General features: G+C 44.8%; 1 protein-coding gene across 4 annotated transcripts in view; it reads left to right on the top strand.

Moving 5' to 3' along the window:
• Window positions 1-19,875, top strand: part of Ranbp16 (Ran-binding protein 16) — a 101,307-nt gene that overhangs the window by 65,087 nt on the left and 16,345 nt on the right. For all 4 annotated transcript variants that reach the window (XM_075676872.1, XM_075676870.1, XM_075676871.1 and 1 more), the window contains 7 exons: window positions 5,077-5,158; window positions 7,672-7,871; window positions 15,659-15,747; window positions 17,576-17,766; window positions 17,843-17,897; window positions 18,526-18,593; window positions 18,680-18,771. In XM_075676872.1, the coding sequence (XP_075532987.1) occupies window positions 5,077-5,158; window positions 7,672-7,871; window positions 15,659-15,747; window positions 17,576-17,766; window positions 17,843-17,897; window positions 18,526-18,593; window positions 18,680-18,771 (777 nt within the window). The remainder of the gene's footprint in view (window positions 1-5,076; window positions 5,159-7,671; window positions 7,872-15,658; window positions 15,748-17,575; window positions 17,767-17,842; window positions 17,898-18,525; window positions 18,594-18,679; window positions 18,772-19,875) is intronic.

Genomic DNA, 19,875 nt, shown 5'->3' with positions numbered 1-19,875 from the left:
ACTTGAGGTTTTTTTGGTTGCTTGAGGCATCGTTGGCAGCTGCGGCCCCCGGTGACGTGGGCCTCCTCACACGAGGCACACTGTGGCTCACACGGGTGTCCATCCACTGGGTTTCTGAGTCCGCGAATTCGGCACACTCGCAGGTCGGGCTGTGGACAGACGTCTGTCCGATGCCCTTTTCTATGGCATGTTTTGCACACCTGAACAGTACCACGGTAAGGATGACACAGGAGTTCGCCTCTGTTGTAGTACACCACCCGAGGTAGTGACGGGCCGCAGAAAGTAAGGGCGGCACTCTTTATTTCTCTGATCATTCTTGCTTGGATGAGTTCGACGCCTTGAGTCCGTATATGTATGTTTGCTATGATGGTCTCCGGTGGCGTTCGGGGTGGAAGTCCGTGTATAACACCTCGGATAGCTTCCTCTCCGGTGGCAGCCTATGTTAACGTCATGCGAACGTCCATTGATAGTGAGGGAGTGGACTCAGCGTGCCTGCTCCGCAACCTCCTGACTCGATGTCGAAAGTGTGGCGATATTGGTGCCGGGCTTTATATGGAGCAAAAATTGCTCACCTCTTATTTGGTAGTCGCAGGCCATGATGATCGCTTCGGCGAGGGCCGGTGTGCTGGTAGTCTTCAAGGGCAGTCCCTGGTGTGGTCGGATAACTATCTTGAAGTCGTCCTTAGGAAAAGGAGGAAGTTTGGGTATGCCTCTTCGTCGTTTCCTTAGTTTTGCCGGGTTAGTGCTGCCCGTTAAGTCCGTTTCTCGCTTGCACTCTCAAGCCTGCTGCTTCTTTTTCCGTAGTGTCAGGACTGCCTGCCAGTCGTCGTCCGTCCCCCGGCGTCCCCTGGCGAACGGAGCCTGCTATTCCGTCTTCTGTTCTGTCTACATTTGTTAGATCCATGTTGTCTGCTGGTGTGGTCTCACCTTGCATTTGTCGTCGTCTGAGGTTGGCTAAGCATTAGCCATGCCCAGGCAGAACGGTTGCTGCCGTTCGCGTTCCTCATGCGTCGGAGCACTACCGGCTGCTGCGCCGAGGTGGCGTCGGGGTTATCGACGCTGCCCCGTAGTCCGGGTTTGTAGGATCGCTGGGCTCCACGAGCTTCACCAAGGGCCACGTGGGTAGCACACCCGTGTTCCTTGTATCCTCACGAGTCGACTGGTTACTCCGTACCGTGGGTGGAAGCACTAGTCTACCAAAAAAACACATCGAAACGCAGAGCGTGATGCAAGCAGTACTGCGCTGCTCGGCGCCCCCTTGCAGCCTATCCTGGTGGGAAGAGTCCACGAAGTTGGCCAGCAGGAAGAATAATGTATTACTGGTCAAAATAGTCATTATTTTTTTTTATCTTGGTTCTCTTTCCTATTATACTTTTTCTTCCTTTTAGGAATACAAGAAAAAAAAGGCTAGTGCTTTGTGATGTGTGTGTGAAAACATTTAATATGATGAGGTCCGGAGGCTCGACTTCTTAAGCCAAAGCTCCCACGTTGGCACTGTCAGGCCAAGCCTTTCAGCGACATCATGGGCCCTCTGGACTGCCCTTAGTTGGTCCTGAAACAATGGTCTTTGAATCCTTTTCTCCCACTGTGTTCATTCTTCAACGAGGTTGGGGAGAGTCGCGGGACACCCCGCCAGCATATGTCTGATTCCAATGATGCCATTACAATCGTTGCAGTCCACCTTAATCTCCCTCTCTGGATATATTTTATTAATGGTGTACGGTGTGGGATATGCACCCGTTAGCAATAAACGCAGTGAGACTGCCTGAGCCCTGTTCAGTTTTAAATGGGGCAATGGGAATGGTCTGCGTCCTAAATAGTATTGTTTGGTAACGTCATTGTATGTTATTAAATGATCTCCAGATTCCCTGGCTAGATTCCCTGGCTTCTCCCTGGCTTGATGGTGAACGGCTCGGTTGTGACTGTCACGGTTAGCAAGTCCTCGTGCCAAGTCATGAGCAACCTCATTGAGGTTTACCCGAGTCTCGTCCACTTTCCCCATATGCGCAGGAAACCATCGGATTTCCGTTCTCATAATCCCAGTGTTTTCAAAAAGTTTAGCTGCAACTCCAGCTACGTAGCCTTTATCAAAACACTTTACAGCGAATTTCGAATCATACTGCAAATGCAGGCCCACTTATTACTCCTGATGGCTAGAGCAATTGCCACTTGTTCCGCCACCATGGGGTCCTTGGTAAAAATAGTGAGAGCGTCTTGTGAGAGTGTGTTCTCTACAACATATATCTCTACAACATATAAACTTTCCTGTAATCTGGTCTCTGTCTGTCCTACTTTGCCCTTGGCACTCCATATGGTTATGTCGTTGGCATATATCACATAATGTATACCCTCAATTTTCTCCAGATTTCTTGCAACCTTGGACATTGCTTAATTGAATAGCATGGGTGAGAGCACAGCCCCTTGTGGAGTGCCCCTATTTCCCAAATTCTTAGCTTCTGATTTAAGCACACCCACCATGAGTTGTGCAGTTCTATTTCTAAGAAAGTCCTTAATCATGTTAAAAAGTCTTTTACCTAAACCCATCTCCGAGAGAATGTCAAGTATTGCCTTATGCTTTATACAATCGAAAGCTTTTTCCACATCCAATCCCAAAAGAGCTTTCATATGCGCTGGGCTGGCCTGTATAAGTTGATGTTTGATCAGCAGCATAGCATCCTGAATTGACAGCCCGGGACAAAAGCCGATCAAGTTGTATGGGAGGATGTCGTTCTGCTCAACGTATTTCGTGAGTCGATTTAGGATGACATGTTCTATAGCTTTGCTTAGACATGACGTTAAGGAAATAGGACGGAGATTGTCTAGAGTGAGTTGTTTGCCTGGCTTTGGTATGAGAATAGTACTGGCCACCTTCCATTCCTCTGAGTATACCCCTTTTCTCCAGCATTCATTGAACTGTTCAGTTAGATAAGAGATTGATTCATCATCTAGATTTCTTAATATCTTGTTAGTTATTCCGTCAGGTCCAGCCGCCGATCTACCATTAAGACTGTGAAGAGCCGCCCTCACTTCACTCTCAGTGAAGTCCCGGTCAAGTTCTTCACATATGCCTCCCGTATATTCGGGGCTCTCGTCTCCTTCGTTTGGTTGTTTAAGTGGGAGATATTTGGCTGCAAGACTATCCATGATATCCCTCTCTGTTATATCCCTCTCTGTTTTACCTTGGCTTTCCTGATGAACCAACTTAGTTATAGCTGTTCTCTTGCTTGTCCTTGTTTTATTCTCGTTGAGCAAGTGCTTGAGGAGGTTCCAGCTACCTCCATGTTTGAGTCTACCATCAGCCGAATTACAGATCTCATCCCACTGTTGCTTCACGAGGGTCTTCGAATGATCATCCATTTCTCTGTTTAATTGCGCTATTTTTTTCCTTAGCCTTCTGTTAAGTCTCTGCGTTTTCCATCTCTGTAATATAGCCTGTTTGGCCGCAATCAGATGCGCCAGCCTGCTGTCCATAGCTTCAATATTTTCCTCTGTCCTGATTTGTTCAGTGGCCTCCTTGACGTCCTCTCTGAGCGGGATGACCCATGTCTGAAGGGGCTCCTGCTCGGCATCTAGAGGCCCCACTTTCCTTCTGTTCGCCCTGATTTTTCTGAACTGATCCCACTCAGTGAATTTGAAGATTCTAGTTTCCTGTCTCGGTATGCGTATGGTAATGTGTATGATGTAATGATCTCTTCCGAGATCCAAGTTTGAATTTTCCCAATTGGCTCCTCTTGAATTGTTTACAAAAGTAAGATCTGGCGTGGAGTCCCTGCTTGTAGACGTGCCACAACGGGTGGGATACGCCGGATCAGTAATCAAGCATAACCCCAGATCCATGGCAAGACTCCATAGCTCCTCTCCTTTCTTTGTGTTGCAAGTGTATCCCCATGTGCAATAGGGAGCATTAAAGTCCCCTCCAATAATGAGCGTGGAGTTTTTGCTGACTGAAAGCACCTTGTTGAAGAGTGCTCTAAACCTCTGTCTCATGTCGTTAGGACTGCTGTAAATATTCAAGCAGAAAATGCTTTGCGTCTTACCTCTGTCCCTTTTAAGTACTATCTCAACTAGAATAAATTCAAACCTGGAATATCTAAGGTGAATATCACGCTCAATGTATGGCAACTTTTTGTCAATGAGGGTCGCCAACCCCGTCCCCATTTTTTTGTCTCTACATATAACTTTGTGGTGCAATGAAAAGATGCGGATACAATCTGGTGCTTGGGGATTATAGGAACGGTACTTTCTGAGCTTTTTAGATGGAAAAGTATTGTGACGGGCACTTTGAACGGGCATATTTAATGATGCATACTTTTCTATGAAGCACAATGTATATGACAGCCACATGCGGCTTACTTTCTGTACCATTTAATCTTGACAACTTTTTATTTGTGATTTAGTGTCGAAACAAATATCTGTTCTCTCAGAATATCCTGCACTTCTACTATGGAATGACAGTAATAGGCAGGTTGCATGCATCTGTCTGTGCCTGTGCCAATAAACATGCCAAACTGTGCTGCTTGGGGCATTAAGGGACATGGACATGCATAACTAGTGTACATAAAGAAGACAGATGAAACACTGTGCTTTGTTTTATCTGTGTCTTCTTTGTGCCCACTAGTTAACGTGTGTCCGCATCCCTCGATGCCACAAGCAGTGCACTTTGCCATGATATATTATGAACTAGCTCTCTTTGTAGCTCTGTTGACTGATAACTGCATGACTGGCTCACAAACAAACTGTGTGATGGCGCTGCCACCATCTATGGTAGTTGCTGTTATGTAAGTGAGTGTTATCCTTTTCTAGTTATCATTATCAGTGTGCTATGAAAGGCACATGCCAAAGCATGGGGAATCTTTAGCAGTGTACACTGAAGAAATGTAGCTGTAAAGCAATATCACCACCCTGCTGTCACTTAAGTAGCCCACACAAGTGTGTGCGGTGCTACACATGTATTGTGATGCTTGATGTGCATTTGAGCCGGGCATTGTGTGTTTTGTGTTTTATAGAAAGTGGATCATCAATATGTTTTTTGTGTTGGTAAAGGGCGTTTCCTAATGGAAGTTGGCACTCTTTCAGAGCGAGCACTTCCCTTTTCTGGGCCACAACAGTGGGAGCAGGAGTCCGTGTCCAGCAGCCTCAAGCTCTGCAGGATCTGCTGGTTTGTATCTGCTGTGATTACGGCCTATAGGGAATGAACAAAAGATGCTCTGTGCAGAAAGCAAGCTGATTGTAGGGAGAAGGGATGCTTGAAACAACTGCTTTTGTGTGTCAGGGACATTCCCAGGTCTCTGTAGCACACTTGTGGTGTCCAATTATGTAGGGATTCATGAATGATGAAATTACGAAATTTCAGCTCAGATAGAATTTGAATGGTACTGCCACAAGAAAAGTTGAATGCCAGACTTGAGTAATGTTCCAGCTCTCTTGAAGAATCTTGTCATTCTTTTTTCTGCCATGCCTATGCCGTGTCGTGTCATTCCATGTCCATTTGTATGTAGTGCTGAAATCTCATTTGTCTATGGCAAAAACATGAATATGATAGGTTTCAGAGGAAACTGATGCCAGTGGCGTTATGACCTCGCACAACTTGTTGGTGAAGGTGGCTACTGCTGACAAGCTGAGGTCAGAAGTTGAAGGCAATACCATCTACACAGCAGGTGGAACCCGTCAAAGAAAAAACTGTATGGAGAAACTCTTGCCAAACAATAAAGCTTGAGTCCCAAGCAGAGCTTGCAGATGCCTGGAAAGCTGAGGCAGTTTCCAAGCTTTGTAGTTAAGAACAGTTCTTGCAGCCGCTTCCTTTCGGAGACTACTGTTCACTCGAGAATGGCTTTTTTAAGCATATTATACGGTGTTGTGGTGAGCATCGTCATTACGATGTCCCATGCTTCTGTAGCCAGTTCAGAAGATGGAGCGCCGAGCAAGTGCTTGTACAAGGTTTCCCAAGACATGGTGTTCCCAAGTCGAACTGAGCTTATTCCCTGAGGAAACAGATATCAGGCGGTTGGGGCCAAAAAAAAAGGGGGAGCTTCACTGCACAGTGAACCATGGACAAGGGCAGGGGCCTGGAGGAGTCAGCTGTGGCATTGCACTTGATTGTCAACGTCACCAACTATCGTGGCAGTGCTATGCAGTTGGAGATCACAAGCAGACGGAACATTTATTGCCACACGTGCCTATGTTGTCTGCCTCTGCAACACACACACACACTACTACTGTGTTGGCTTTGTTGTCTCCTTATGCAACCTCGTCTCATGTGTTGTAATGTTTTACTGTAAGTTCCCAGTTCACACAGCTCACCACTGTGTTCAAATTTCTTGCTGTTCGCCTGTAAGAATCTCCTAAATTTCTTTGAGCAGAAAAAAAGAAATTTCTTGGCCAAATGGGGATTGCACCTGTGTAGAAATTTGTTTCAATAGCTGGCCTTCCTTAACACTTTCTGTATATCCCTATGACTATCATCACATGTTGGAGCACAGTATCTCTTTACACACACTTAACTAAATAAGAAGAGTGGTACAGGGTGTAGTGAGGGGTCCAGTTTATTGCAGAGGGGTAGAGTATATTGCTAATCTCTTCCAGTGCTTAGATGAGCTGCCATTGGCTGGTGTTTCTGTCCAGCCACAAAACGAACAGTAGCACAAAAAAAAGGGGGTTGCGTAACTGCAGTCAACACTTTCAGCGGGCTTTGCACACCTCCGCCTACCACGTGCAGTGCTATCTACAGTCAAGTCTTTCGAAGCTAGTGTACAGTACATGTTTGTCAAAATGCTGCGCCTTTCCCTTTCAAATCCTTGCCTGCAGGGTAACATGGAGTTGTGTGTCCACTGCCGAAGAAAGAGACTTTTCGTGTTCTTCTCTGGTATTGCTAACGAATGCTAGGCAAATGATGACATGCCCTCAAAAGCTCAACTAACGTTCACAATGCTTATTTGCTAAGTCACATTGCCAGTTGCATTGCCAATAGCAACAGTATCTTCCAATGGTGCCAAGCCTTATGAAAAGAAGTTACCGAATGTGCTTTCGTAACACGAAAGGCATTTTCAGCCAGTAAAAGCAGAAATAGGCATTTATAAGCACTGTAAAGTCAGTGCTAAAACACTTATTAACCCTTAATTTGTGCTTAAACACCAAAAAGGCAGGGCCCTGGCACATGGGTGCAAATAAACATGTGCCAATGATCCGGTCTCTAGTCATAAACATTCGTAAGTCAGTGACTGTATCATGCAGATGTCTTCGTCCATGGAGATAAGTGGTGTCACTTGGCTTCCCGGCACCCGGTGCAGCTGCTCAGCGTCTCACCCCTTCCCTCCACCCTCCTCTCTTCTTTCTCTTGCCACTTCCTCCTATTTCTTAATACACATTTTGTATAGTGCACCCCCTTAAGCAGGCTGCAGCTGGGGCGATTTCCCCACCCCAGTGACTCCACTGCATGCATGTGCCAACAGTAGATTGAATCAATATTGTACCGATTGCATGGGTTGCTCAAAAAGTAGTTCTGCCATTCAAGATTACTTAGATTTTTTTTATGGGCTTGTAGCGTGCTATGCATGAACTTGGGTGATGTGCTTATCTTGAGTTTGTGCAGATGAAACCATAAATGCTGATTTCAGTTTTTCTAGTTATCCCACAAAATGAAGGCATGGTGAAAAGTATGCCTGTGCTTTGCAGGTGGAGGTCGAGAGCGAGGTATGGACATGCGCTGCCGCTCCACATTCTACACATCCTTAGGCCGACTGCTTATGGTTGAGTTGGGTGAAGATGAGGAACGCTTCATGCAGTTCATGCGGCCCCTGACTGCAGCCTTTGAGGCTATTGGTGCTACCCTGGCCAATGCAGATTCCCCCCTGTTCAATGCTGATGAGGCCAAGGTAATCATACTTTGTATTTTATATGCTTTCTGCTGTGACACAAGAGCTCAGAATTATGATAATTCACAATTATTTAAGTAAAGTGTTATTTTATGGTGCTTATGGAAGCTTTTTCCTTTGATATGGCTGTGCACAGTCTCATCTTCAAGAAATTAATGAATCGACCCTTCATATACAGTAGGACACATCGGTCCGACATTTCAGGGCAACAATACACCGCAGTGGTGAAATATAATAGCTACTATTGAACATTTCTCTGTGGCTGTGTTCCTGATATTCATTAGACCATTAAAGATATTCCATATTTATCAACAAGGCGGGAGAGTTGTGCGAATTGTATCCTTTATATTCCTTTTCTGCTATGTTCAGTTATTTCTTTCACTTTTCTTCAAGCCACTGTAACGATAAATGGATACTCATTTGTACAAAATTTGTTTCTTGCACTAGAGTAAAGACATAGGAAAAGCCCAAGCCCATTTCTCCCAGTTTTGTTTGTTGAATATACAGTACGCCCGATTTTTCGGACGTCTGGTAATTCCGATGCCTTCGTGGCACCGCCCCGTACCCTTAAAGCCAATTTATAAGGACGTCTAAAATTTCAGATGCTTAAATCCTTTGCTGTCCGATTTTTCAGACTTTTTGCCAGACCGCAGGTCAGAAAAAGGTATTAATTGAAACCACCAACACCGTCATTTTGATTATCTTGCAGCCTCAAACCAGCGCTCATGCATGCCAATCCACTGGCAGCCGTAGTATTCATTTTGGGCTATCGTTGAGCCTAGCTGCTTCGATGTTGACTATCAAGCGTCCTGCTGTTTGATGACGTGTTTTTCATTTAAAGGATTCGCTGCTGTCGGCAATGCCATTGACTCTGCCTTTGTCCTCCAGGCCTATGACATCAAAACGCGAAAGTATGGCTACGGTCTAAAGCATTGCATAATGCCAATTTCCAAAAGTAAGCTTCGCCGTAATCAGCAGTATTACATGGTCAAGTGTACGTAACGTATTGCGTGAAGCATACCAAGAGTGCAGAGGAGCCACTATCACGAGACATAAAATGTGTTCCGTAATCATACACGCACACATCCACCATCTACTGTCACAGTACGAGCACTGAGACGCCTAATGAGTGTACTGGCCTTTAAAGCTATTTTGCACGTGGCTGTAGCGATTTGAACCCTTGAGGCATGCATTAGTTTTTTGGACTGGCCAAGTTTCCGAATATTTTCGTATCCCTAGAGAGTCTGAAAAATCGGATGTTAACTGTACTTCTTAAAGACATCGCTTCATGACAGCTGTGTGGTTTTAAGGTTTTGGTAAGGCTAGGCATCTCAATTTGCTACACCCACATCTATCATTTAAAGATAACGATTTATTAGACTTATGCACACATCACAGCCCCCGCAGGGGTGTCTACGTCAGCAGGCATTTGGCGTGTTGCGGCACCACGTACCCAAGCAAATGAGGACTGGAACCTCCAGCATGTAGCCGTGCGCGACTTAGCCGTGTCCGGAGATAGGGGGATCATGGGCATTGAGCCAATGCCAGGTGTTCGGACCGTTAAGACCCCCCGGCGAAGGTAACATTTCTTTGGCCTCCGCTTTACGTAGACGGCACCTCCAGACTGACCCTCCTGGAGGAAATCGGCAGTCGCCTTTTCCTGTACCCCTCTTCAATCTTTTTCTTTCCTATCTTCTTTCTTTTACTCTCCTATCATCTCTTCTCTTCCGTCACTTTCTATTTTCCTAGGCGGCTTGGGTTAACCTTGTGTATGTGCCCTCCCTTGGGTATAATATATTAGGTTATAGTGGCAATGTACGGTTGGTGCCTGCAGCCTTACGGATTAAGCACTGCAGCATCCCATAGTTGGGCTCCGTGGTGGGTGGCCGCCATTGCTGCCAAAAAGAAACTGAACTACTATGGGAACACCAGCATTTCCCCGCATACTTGATCATCACCTTCAAAAGAGGGGACGCACTGATGAACTAAACACGTGTTTCAAACGACCAAAAGAGACCTATCCGAAATTCCATGTTGTACACAGTGAGAACTCTGAAAAACAAGCCAGATTCATTTCTCCATTCATAGTCACAAAATCTTTGACCGTAGCCTTAGGGTCAGGTTATAAAGTGATGAAAATGGCTAGCAGAGACCTCCGTCTTGAGATCCCTCAGAAATAATAGTGCGAGAAGCTCGGCAGTCTTGTCATGTTTGGTAACATACCGATTTCTGTCACACCACACTGATCAATGAATAGCTCACGCGGAGTCGTATCAGAAACAGACCTCCTAGAAGTGTCCGGAGCTGAACTCCTGGAAGGGTGAAAGACCAAAATGTCACCAATGTAAAACCTATCATCATTAGGCGGGACAACAAAGAAATCCCCACCAAACAACTTATCCTAACATTTCCATCTAGCGTTCTGCCGGAAACCATTGAAACAACATACATTAGGTTAACTGTCCGCCCATATATCCCAAACCCTAGACGGTGCTTCCAATGCCAAAGATTCGGCCATGGCTCGCAGAGCCGTGGTCAAATAACCTGTGCAAAGTGTGGAATCCAGGGCCACCCCTCCGACAACTATAGTGGCATACCTCACTGCGTGAACTGCAGTGGTGACGACCCAGCCTACTCACGTTCCTGTCCAAACTGGAAGAAAAAAAAAAAAAAAAAAAACTCTGTGCCCTTCCACTCTGTGATGAAGGATGACCACCAAAGCTGTGTATGTGGGCCCCTTAATGGCAAACTGCACCTCCACCATGGGTCGGCTTGGCATTGCGTTATCTTTGGGATCGGCCCACATATGGGGAGTGCTGAACGGCTGTTTCACCTCCGCCGCGGGTCGGCCCAGCATTGCACCATCTTCAGGATTGGCCCACATATGGGGAGTGCTTAACACCTGCTTCACCTCTATGGCGGGTCGGTGCAGCATTGCACTATCTTCGGGATCGGCCCACGTATGGGGAGTGCTTAACACCTGCTTCATCTCCACCCCGCCGCTGGTCGGCTTGGCATTACACTATCTCCAGGATTGGCCCACGTATGGGGAGTTTTTTGCTTACCACTCCAACGACACGAAAATTTCCTTGGACGGTAGAGGTACACTGCTTCACTGTAAAAAATAATCACCCTAAATGTCTTAAAAGTACAACACAACGTGGCGCTATGGAGTCTTGAGAGACTTGTCCAAAATGGGCATCCGTGGCAATATGCTAAACCTAATACAAAGCTATTTGTCGAATCGTACCTTCCAGGTAAAAATTGGCAGTGTACTGTCACGTCCATTTATACAGGAAACTGGTGTACCCCGGGGAGGCGTGCTCAGCTGCACACTCTTTATCTTTAAAATGACTACACTTCGCGCTTCATTACCACTGGTCATTTTTTATTCCGTCTACATGGACGACATTCAAATAGGTTTCAAATGCTGTAACCTTGTACTGTGCGAGAGACAGGTACAGCGTGGCTTGAACAAGGTGTCCAAGTTGGGCAGACAAAAATGGATTTAAAATCAACCCTTACAAAAGTTATTGTGCTCTTTTTACAAGACAGAGAGGCCTGGTTCCAGATAGAACTGTGCGGACAACAAATACCTGTCAACAAAGAGCATAGATTTCTAGGTATTATACTTGACTCCAGGCTCACTTTCATTCCACACATTAACTATCTTAAAGAAAAATGTCTAAAAACTATGAACTTACTGAAACTTCTATCCCACACTACATGGGGTAGTGACAGGAAGGGTTTAATGAATCTTTACAAGAGCCTAATTCGGTCACGCTTGAACTATGGTGCCGTCGTATCTAACTCTGCTGCCCCAAGCGTGCTAAAGATGCTAGATCCTGTACACCATCTACCGTATTTACTCTCATAATGATTGCACTTTCTTGTCAAAAAAATTGATGCAAATTCAGGAGTGCGATCATTACACAGGTTAAATTTCCCACGAAAAGAAACATTTTCTTTTTTCATCCCGCATTTGCTGCGGGATGACAACGGGTCAACAAGCAGGTGGCTGCCGCTGTCAGTGCGGGACACCAAAACAAAAATGGCGAATGCATTTCCTAGAATCCGAATGCATTTCCTAGAACTTCAGTACAAGCACTCGTGCACAGAGTTCTACACAGATGCTACCAAGTCACATGCCAGGGTGTCCTATGCAGCCGTCCATCCATTCTTCTCAGAATCCAATGTACTACATCCGGAAACAAGTATCTTTATGGCCAAGGCCTACGCACTATTGTCGGCTGTTAAGCATATAAAGAAATCAAAACTCCAAAAAGAAGTTATATATACAGACTCCCTAAGCGTTGTGAAAGCCTTGATGTCACTCTGTAAGCAGAAAAATCCAGTACTTACTACACTCTATTCCTGCCTGTGTAGAGCTTATCTATCTAATCAGCATATCATTATATGGTGGGTGCCTGGCCATAGGGGCATCAAGGGTAACGTTCTGGCGGACGAGAGGGTCACGTCAATTGCATTGCATGCTTTTAATCCTACTGCTGCTGTCCCTGTCACAGATCTCAAGCTTTTCTTATGAAAGAAACTTCGAAACCATTGGCGGCAATGCATGTGGGACGCAGAAACAGATAATAAGCTGTGTGTGATAAAGCCATATTTAGGTTATTGGCCTTCCACAACAAAATCACGGCGAGCAGACGTCCTATTCTGTCGGCTCAGAATAGGACACACATTTGGCACTCATAATTTTCTACTTACTGGAAATGAACCTCCAACCTGTGGTAGATGTGCTGAGAGGCTGATCGGCCTTCACGTCCTCCTGGAGTGTCAGGAGGCCAAAGCTGAGAGAAAGAAACATTTTCCTTTTGCATGCCATTATGGTTATGGTAGCGCATCCTCTGGAAAGAGGATGCGCTACGAATTTAATGGACTTATAATTGGTTTATATAGCTGTGATAATTGGTCGTGATAATGGTTGTGGATAATGGCTGTGATAATTGGTTTATATAGCACATGCTGTTGCATTTGGAGGCGATCCCACCGCTGGCAACAAGTTGTAGGAGTTGAGGAGCACGTCAGGATGAAACACTTAGGAAGTTTATTTACATTATTTACAGTGGGAGTCAATTAACAGTCTTAAAGTCATTACGGGCCGGCAGCAACTCAGACGCTGCGGCCCGTGGCAAGAAGTTCGAAAGAGATGAATCAAGGAATCCTCTAGGAATGCTCTAGGAATGCTTCAGGAATGCTCCCGGTCTGTGTCTTTTAAGCCCTTCGGTGTCTCGAAGACATGTCACATTCGGCCAATGGGAGAGCCCGCTCAGGTGACGCCATTTTCGGCCAATCGGCGAGCTTGCTCGGGTGTCGTCATTTTCGGCCAATGGTAGGCGCCCGTGCGATGGTGTCACACCCGGCGGAGAGGGTCGCTGCTTGGTCCTCAATTGTCTGAGGGCTTACTTCTCCCTGCGGTCTTGCCTTGCTGACTTGCAATGCGCCGTCACAATAAACGGATGGGGGCGACGCTGCCAGGTTTTCATGGTGCATTACAACATTCTTGCTTCGGGACCCACTTTACCTGCAACAGTGCCAGGCTCTCGCTTCACTTTCGGGAAGAGTCAAGCAGTGAATAGCTCCACCTGCGGCATACGAGGTGGAGGACGCCAACTTGTTTGCACGTGCCGCACCTCGAGAATGTGGTATCAGTGCTTCTGCGCTCCTTAATTAGCTGTGGTGCGATTTGATGTGGTCTGCTGAACTCGAAGGAGGCTCAGGAAAAGGCCCCGTATCTAACAGTGCCTCCAGGCCCTTGTGTTTCAAGGCCTCTACCGAGGCAATTGTGCTCTAGCCAATTATAGCATCTGACATATTTTGTATATCGTATCATTCTTTTGCAATGTATCTTAGTGCTCATAGTACACGTCATTTGTCATCGCCATAATCTCATTACACATAGATTTTACGGACTTTAGAGCAACTATTTTTAAGGCCCCTTTACAGCCACGTCACATCTGCTTCATATAACTCATAACTACACTGCGAAATCATTACCACGAGCATAACGCTCTTTGACCATACCTAGCCCTTGCACCAATAAACACCACACATTCATTCATTTCATTCACACATCACAGCATTATATAGGCCCTTTTCTCGGATGATCTCATGGGCACCGCCATGTTTGATCTCATGCTGATGGGTCTGCTGCTTGCCTCAGCTGCCTCTGTTGCCTCCGTGTTTGCAATGGTTGTGTATGGCGCCCCGGTGTCGCTCTGCGAATTTCTGTTCCGGCCGTAGACGGTGACTGGGTGGATGACGCAAAGCTTTGGCCATAGCTTCAGAGGACATGTAAGCGCTTTCGGAACTCATTACGCCATGTCCAAACTGTGTGAGCAGCATTTACTCATACTAGAAGCGGGGCTAGAAATGTATTCCAAGCAGTCTAAACGTTCAGCTCATGAATGAAAACAGGATCAGTGTGTTTTTCTCTTCTTTTGTTATTTGGCAAACACCTTGAAGCAGCGGCTTGTCATGTTTGTCAAGGTGGGTTCCACTTTTTTCTCCTGTACAAAATGCTGGTCAGTTTTCAGATTAGACTTTTCAGGAAGAATAGCTGTTCACTACAGTTAAGGCTCGATATAATGAACTTCAACAACAAAATTCTCTATAAGTAATTAACCTTCTATAACTTGTCCATTAAACAACATGTATTTAGAACCTCAATATAAGGAAGTGTGTTTATATACAATTTCAATATAACGAAATTTCACTGCTGGCGCGGAGGAATACCAAGACAATGAATAAACTGCTGTGGACGCAGTTGATCAACTGGTTGAATTACAAGCAGCTGCTTGTGAAGGCACTTCTCAAATCGCATGCTGTGAGTGGCTTCACCAAGCGGAGTGGCGTCATGTTTCATAAGAAGTTCAAGTGCGCGAAGATGCTCTCGCGCTCTGCGCGCTGTGTACTTTGCGTGCAAGTGAAAGTGTACGAGGATGAGCCAAGAGGAATGGGAGTTTGATAGCGCTGTCTTCCTGCTCGAGCAAGGGTAAAATGAGGAGCGGAGCGAGCTGCATTAGTGCGATTGAGCGCTTAAGAAAAGATGGGGGGTGGGGGCACTTTGCCGAGCTGTCAGTGCAGATGGATGCATATGCAGCCCATGCACCCTCTTTTAGCGGTAATCTGCTGCCTGTGCAAAGAGTGGGCTTGTCAAGATGGTGGGACATCATGTATGCTGCTTTCCCAGACTTTTAGTACTGTAGGTTTTGCACGATCTTGATTTTCGTAGGTGTAGTGAAGTGAGAGCCAGACAAAGGCAGTCACTCTCTGCTGCTAGCGCTTTTCATGATAGCGTTGTCCCACTGTGTGCGACGCTACCAGCCGTGGGGGCAGAGTGGAGGCAAAAGCGTGGCTGGCTTCGCTTCGTACCACTGATGTGAAAATATTGTCTACACTGCACAAAATTGTTTTTCTTTGCCGACTCTCAACTTAATAATATAATCTTTTTTCTCGTTCAAATCTTTTTATTTTTTCCTATTGCCCGCTAGTTTTGAAGGTGTTGTAGCCCCTTCCATGTAAGAAAAATCCATCGGTGACCGTACTTATTTGCATAAAAGGTCGAATTTCAATATAACAATTGTTATATAAAAAAAGCAAATTGTCAAATTTACAGACTTCGTTATATTGAGCTTTAACTGTAACTCATAATGCTTTGGACAGTGCGATCCGTTATCTTGTTTTGTCCATCATAGTGTGAAGTATTTATGCTTTCCTTTATTTCTGGGGAAAGTTGCCAACCAAAGACTTCAATTGATTTCTTTCAGAAAATGTTGATTGGACTGGCTCGTGATCTACGTGGCCTGGTATTTGCCTTCAATACAAAAACCAGCTACATGATGCTGTTTGAATGGATGTATCCTTTCCGTTTAGGCATATATTGATATACACCCTTGAGTAGTGTGAGAGGGAACACTTAATTTGTTTCCAAGCTATGATTCCTCATGGCTTGTGGATTTGAAGCTGAGATGTGAATGTGTATCGAGGGGCCCTCCCATGCCTCATCCCCAGCTTGCACCTGATGATGGCCTGTTGCCAAACTCGATTTATGTGAACCAGTGCCATGGTGGTAACATAACAGACATGGCTAACACTCCAGAGCTACTTTCCCACTCAAACAGGGCTCTCACCAGGAGTCAAGTTGCATGCGTGAGCACACGTCACCAGAACGTGCACTGATTGGCCTCCCCGTAATCGTCCCTGGGGAGCCTCTACCCAAGCTCTAAACTGCTGAGTGCTTCCTCACTGCAGCAGATGCTCCACAGGCCTACTATGTTAGTTACGTGGGACCTTCGACTTCTCTTGCTCGATGGGTTGCTATCTGATTAGCCTAGCGCACTGGCAGTGTGTACTCAATTTAGTCTTGTGGTGAGCCTTTGCCCACAAGCCACTGCTGTTGCACTGTGGTGCATCTTGTGTGAATAAACCTCTATTTGGTGATGATAAGGCTCTTGAGCCTTCTCTGCACCACTTTGGAGAGTTCATGAACCCTGCCCTAGCTTCCTTTGTGCACTGTGGAGTTGAGCAACATGCTATTTTACAGCGAAACTGTCTATGACTAGGATCCCAGGATTTTTTTGCATCTGTCATGTGGACCAGTGGTTGGACGAGTCATGTGGACCACTGCCATGTTCGGCCCAGTGGGCCGAACTTGGCAGCAGTGCAGGGCCAGGAGTAATGGCTCATACCCCCCCCCCCGTAAGGCAGAGGCATGAAGCAAACATACAGCACAGCTTTTGTTTCAATATGAAACGCACAAATAAAGACGCCTGTCAAACCGCATGATTGATGCGGCATGCACACTTCCGCGTTGATCAACGTACGTTGCTGTCTTGCCCTTGCCAGTGGTTGTCGGAGGCTTTAACGTAGACATCTCAAAACCAGGATCAAAGCAGTGGTTCACCCACTTTGTGGAAGACTTTGGCCTTGGTTACTTTAACAATCCAATAACCAACCACCGTGCATGAGCCATGCATCTATTTAACTTTAGCCAAAAACATTTTTCAAATAAGAAGGAAAACATCTATGTATATCATAGTGACCACAAAGCAATTATAGCAGTAATTTCAAAGTATTAAATAAAATAAAGGTTTTGTAAACTGCATTGAGACGTGTGTTTGTGTCGTATATCACTTTGAAGAGCACTGAGTTTAATGGGCGAACATCATGTGATCAGTATTCGACAAGTTGCCCTACATTAGGTCCAACATATCTACAGCTTCACTGACGAACCAGCTGTACTTACCAACCAGCTTCACTGACCAACCACCTTCACAGGAGTGGATTGGCAGAGATTTTTCTGGCCCTCACTCGTAAGATAAGGCTTGTGCAAACCCATCTCCACAGTACCAGGTAGTTTTCCCACCAGATGCTTTGTCTTATGTTACACTTATGCTCAGTACAGATTTGAAGATGCCATTGCCTTTGAAATGCAAATTGGATGTTCCCCGTCATGTTGCTCCTAGAACAACATGCATGTTTGTTTGTTAAATTTAACAAATAAAAACTGCTAAATTTCCACAATGTGAATGTGGCAGTTTACCGCACAACCTCAAGAGTGATGGAAGCAGTAGTCTATAGCATATGCTGTAGATTTGTGATGGCACTTGTCAGCATTTTTATCTTTACATGCCATTGTCTAAATCCTGCCAAAGGTGCAACAATATTCTTGACAGTGTGCACAGCTATCCAGCATATTTCCCAATTCTGCACCGGGCGTTGGAGCTGTGGTACCATGATCCAAGTGTGAGCACACCAGTGCTGAAACTTGTGGCGGAACTTGTACAGAATCGATCCCAACGTCTTCATTTTGATGTTTCCTCACCCAATGGCATTTTGTTATTTCGTGAAACATCTCGAACGATGGTTTTATATGGTAAGTTTAAGTTCTCAAGTGCTTTTTTCATCTTATATTATTCTTATGATATTAAATCATCAATTTGCTTATTCAGGCACATGCATCCTGACACTGGGTCAAATTCCAAAGGACCAAGTGTACAAGCTGAAGTATCCTTTGTGTGTGTGTGTGTGTGTGTCTTTTTTTAATCCCCCAAAGAGTTCAAGATTGTTTTATCCCTTTTGTGGATCTACTTTTTGCATATTTTAGACAAGTGATGGCACCTCTGCTGCACACTACTAATGTGAATCTGTGTTGAGACAATTTAGCTTTATTTGGCTTTTGATCAATTAATGGCTCTTAAATGGTTATACTACTACTCAGCAGTTTAAAACTTAACAAGCTAAGCTTGTTGCTAAGCTCCTGGTGACCAATGCGAAGCGTGGCGTTTGCTCATGTATGGCTTTGGACAGCACTAATTAGTTTGTGTAAGTTGCGATGCCTCACAATCGTAACACCTGGCTTTTTTTTTTTTTTCAGCAGCTTTATTTTGTAAATGCAAAATATTTTATTGTGAGAGAGAAAAAAAAATGTGTGAGGTTGTTTTAGGCAGCAGTGCTCCAAGATGTTACTGTAAAGAGACCGAGTTTGGTTTACCTTAACTTATCCTGATGGATGAAATGCTATCTTTCTTACTCTTTTTTTGTTTTTAAAGCCTGGTGCTTGTTGCAGATTTGCACTTGCAAATCATCAGAGGAAACCCTGCTAAAGCAAAGATTTTCCTGATGTGCTATTCAGATTGAAGGGCATAGCCATCTGCTTTAGTATGCTGAAGAGTGCGCTGTGTGGAGGTTATGTAAATTTAGGTAAGCATTGTGAGTTTGTGTTTGGCAAAATTTTTTTCAACTGTATGTAAACTGAAGTTTTGTTGTGTGTCTGGTACACATTTCAGGTGTTTTTTCCCTGTATGGAGATTCTGCGTTGGATGATGCCTTGGGGATCTTTGTTAAACTGCTGCTTTCAATTCCTCAGTCAGACTTATTGGTGAGCAGAATAACACACTCCAAATCAGTTTCATGCAGCTGTGGATGTCTCATACTGCTAGCATAATTCCTTTTCTCTATTGTTGTGGAATTTTCGTCTGTTACTGTTTTAACTTGTCCTTCATCTTTTACCACTGTTACAGGAATTCTAACACATTTCTATTCTTTTTAGTGGGCAACTTTGGTGACTATTTAGGTGTATGTATTAATACTAATTTTGTATTGTATATTGTCCTGGGCTTTTTGGTCATGTCCGCCATTTTCTCGACTGAGGATTGTATAGATTTTCTGCAGAAAATTTTAGAGATTGATGTCTGCGCTCCCGATATATGCCATCAGGTAGGTGTTTTCTATTTGCCAGACTATGCTTGTCTGCTATGGCCTCATGGGAGGGAGAAGCACTGCTGGTGCTAGCAATGTGTGAGACTATCTTCAAATGGCGTGTGCAGGACTGCTATTTCCATGCGTGACTGTGTTGAGCTTATCTGCTAGCGTAAACATTTTTACAGCTTGTGATGTGATGCAGAGTTTAGAATTCATTGTAGTTGAACACATCGTCTTGCAATGTCACTACTAGCACATCTGTTCTCACTCTGTACCTGTTCTAATGTCACTACTGATGCGATAAGTAGCAGCATTGTGGTCTTTCTATACAGGTTTGGTGCTGTAGTGTTTTTTTTTTTTTTCTAATTTAAATTGCTCTGTTTTAATGTATTTTGAATACCTGCCAAGAGCAGTCACAAAACCTAAAAGCCATCTTCCTGACAAAAGAAATTTCTTCAGTGCCCTTTAGATTTAGATGCGAATTACTTAGGTGAAATTTCGTAATCAATCATTGTTTAAGTTGCCTTCTTGTGTGTAAAGTGCTTGCACAGCTACTATGAAAGCAGGCAGTTGTAAATGACTCATTTTTGCCTTTGTACTCAAGGAAATTTGGACAGCACATGCCCTGTGTCTCTTCCATGTCTAGGTTTCCTTGAGTGCTGAACATAAATGAAAACCTGGTTTACGTGGGCTTACACTACACATTTTACTGTTTAGTCTTATTTGCCTTATTGTCTTGTTTGTGTGCTCCATAGAGCAGTGATGTTTTTCTTGTGCACAT

The sequence above is a fragment of the Dermacentor variabilis genome, unplaced genomic scaffold (assembly GCF_050947875.1).
Source record: "Dermacentor variabilis isolate Ectoservices unplaced genomic scaffold, ASM5094787v1 scaffold_12, whole genome shotgun sequence".
In the NCBI taxonomy this organism is placed as follows: domain Eukaryota; kingdom Metazoa; phylum Arthropoda; class Arachnida; order Ixodida; family Ixodidae; genus Dermacentor; species Dermacentor variabilis.
The sequence above is the reverse complement of the archived record's forward strand: the minus strand, read 5'-3'. Positions and strand labels throughout refer to the sequence as shown.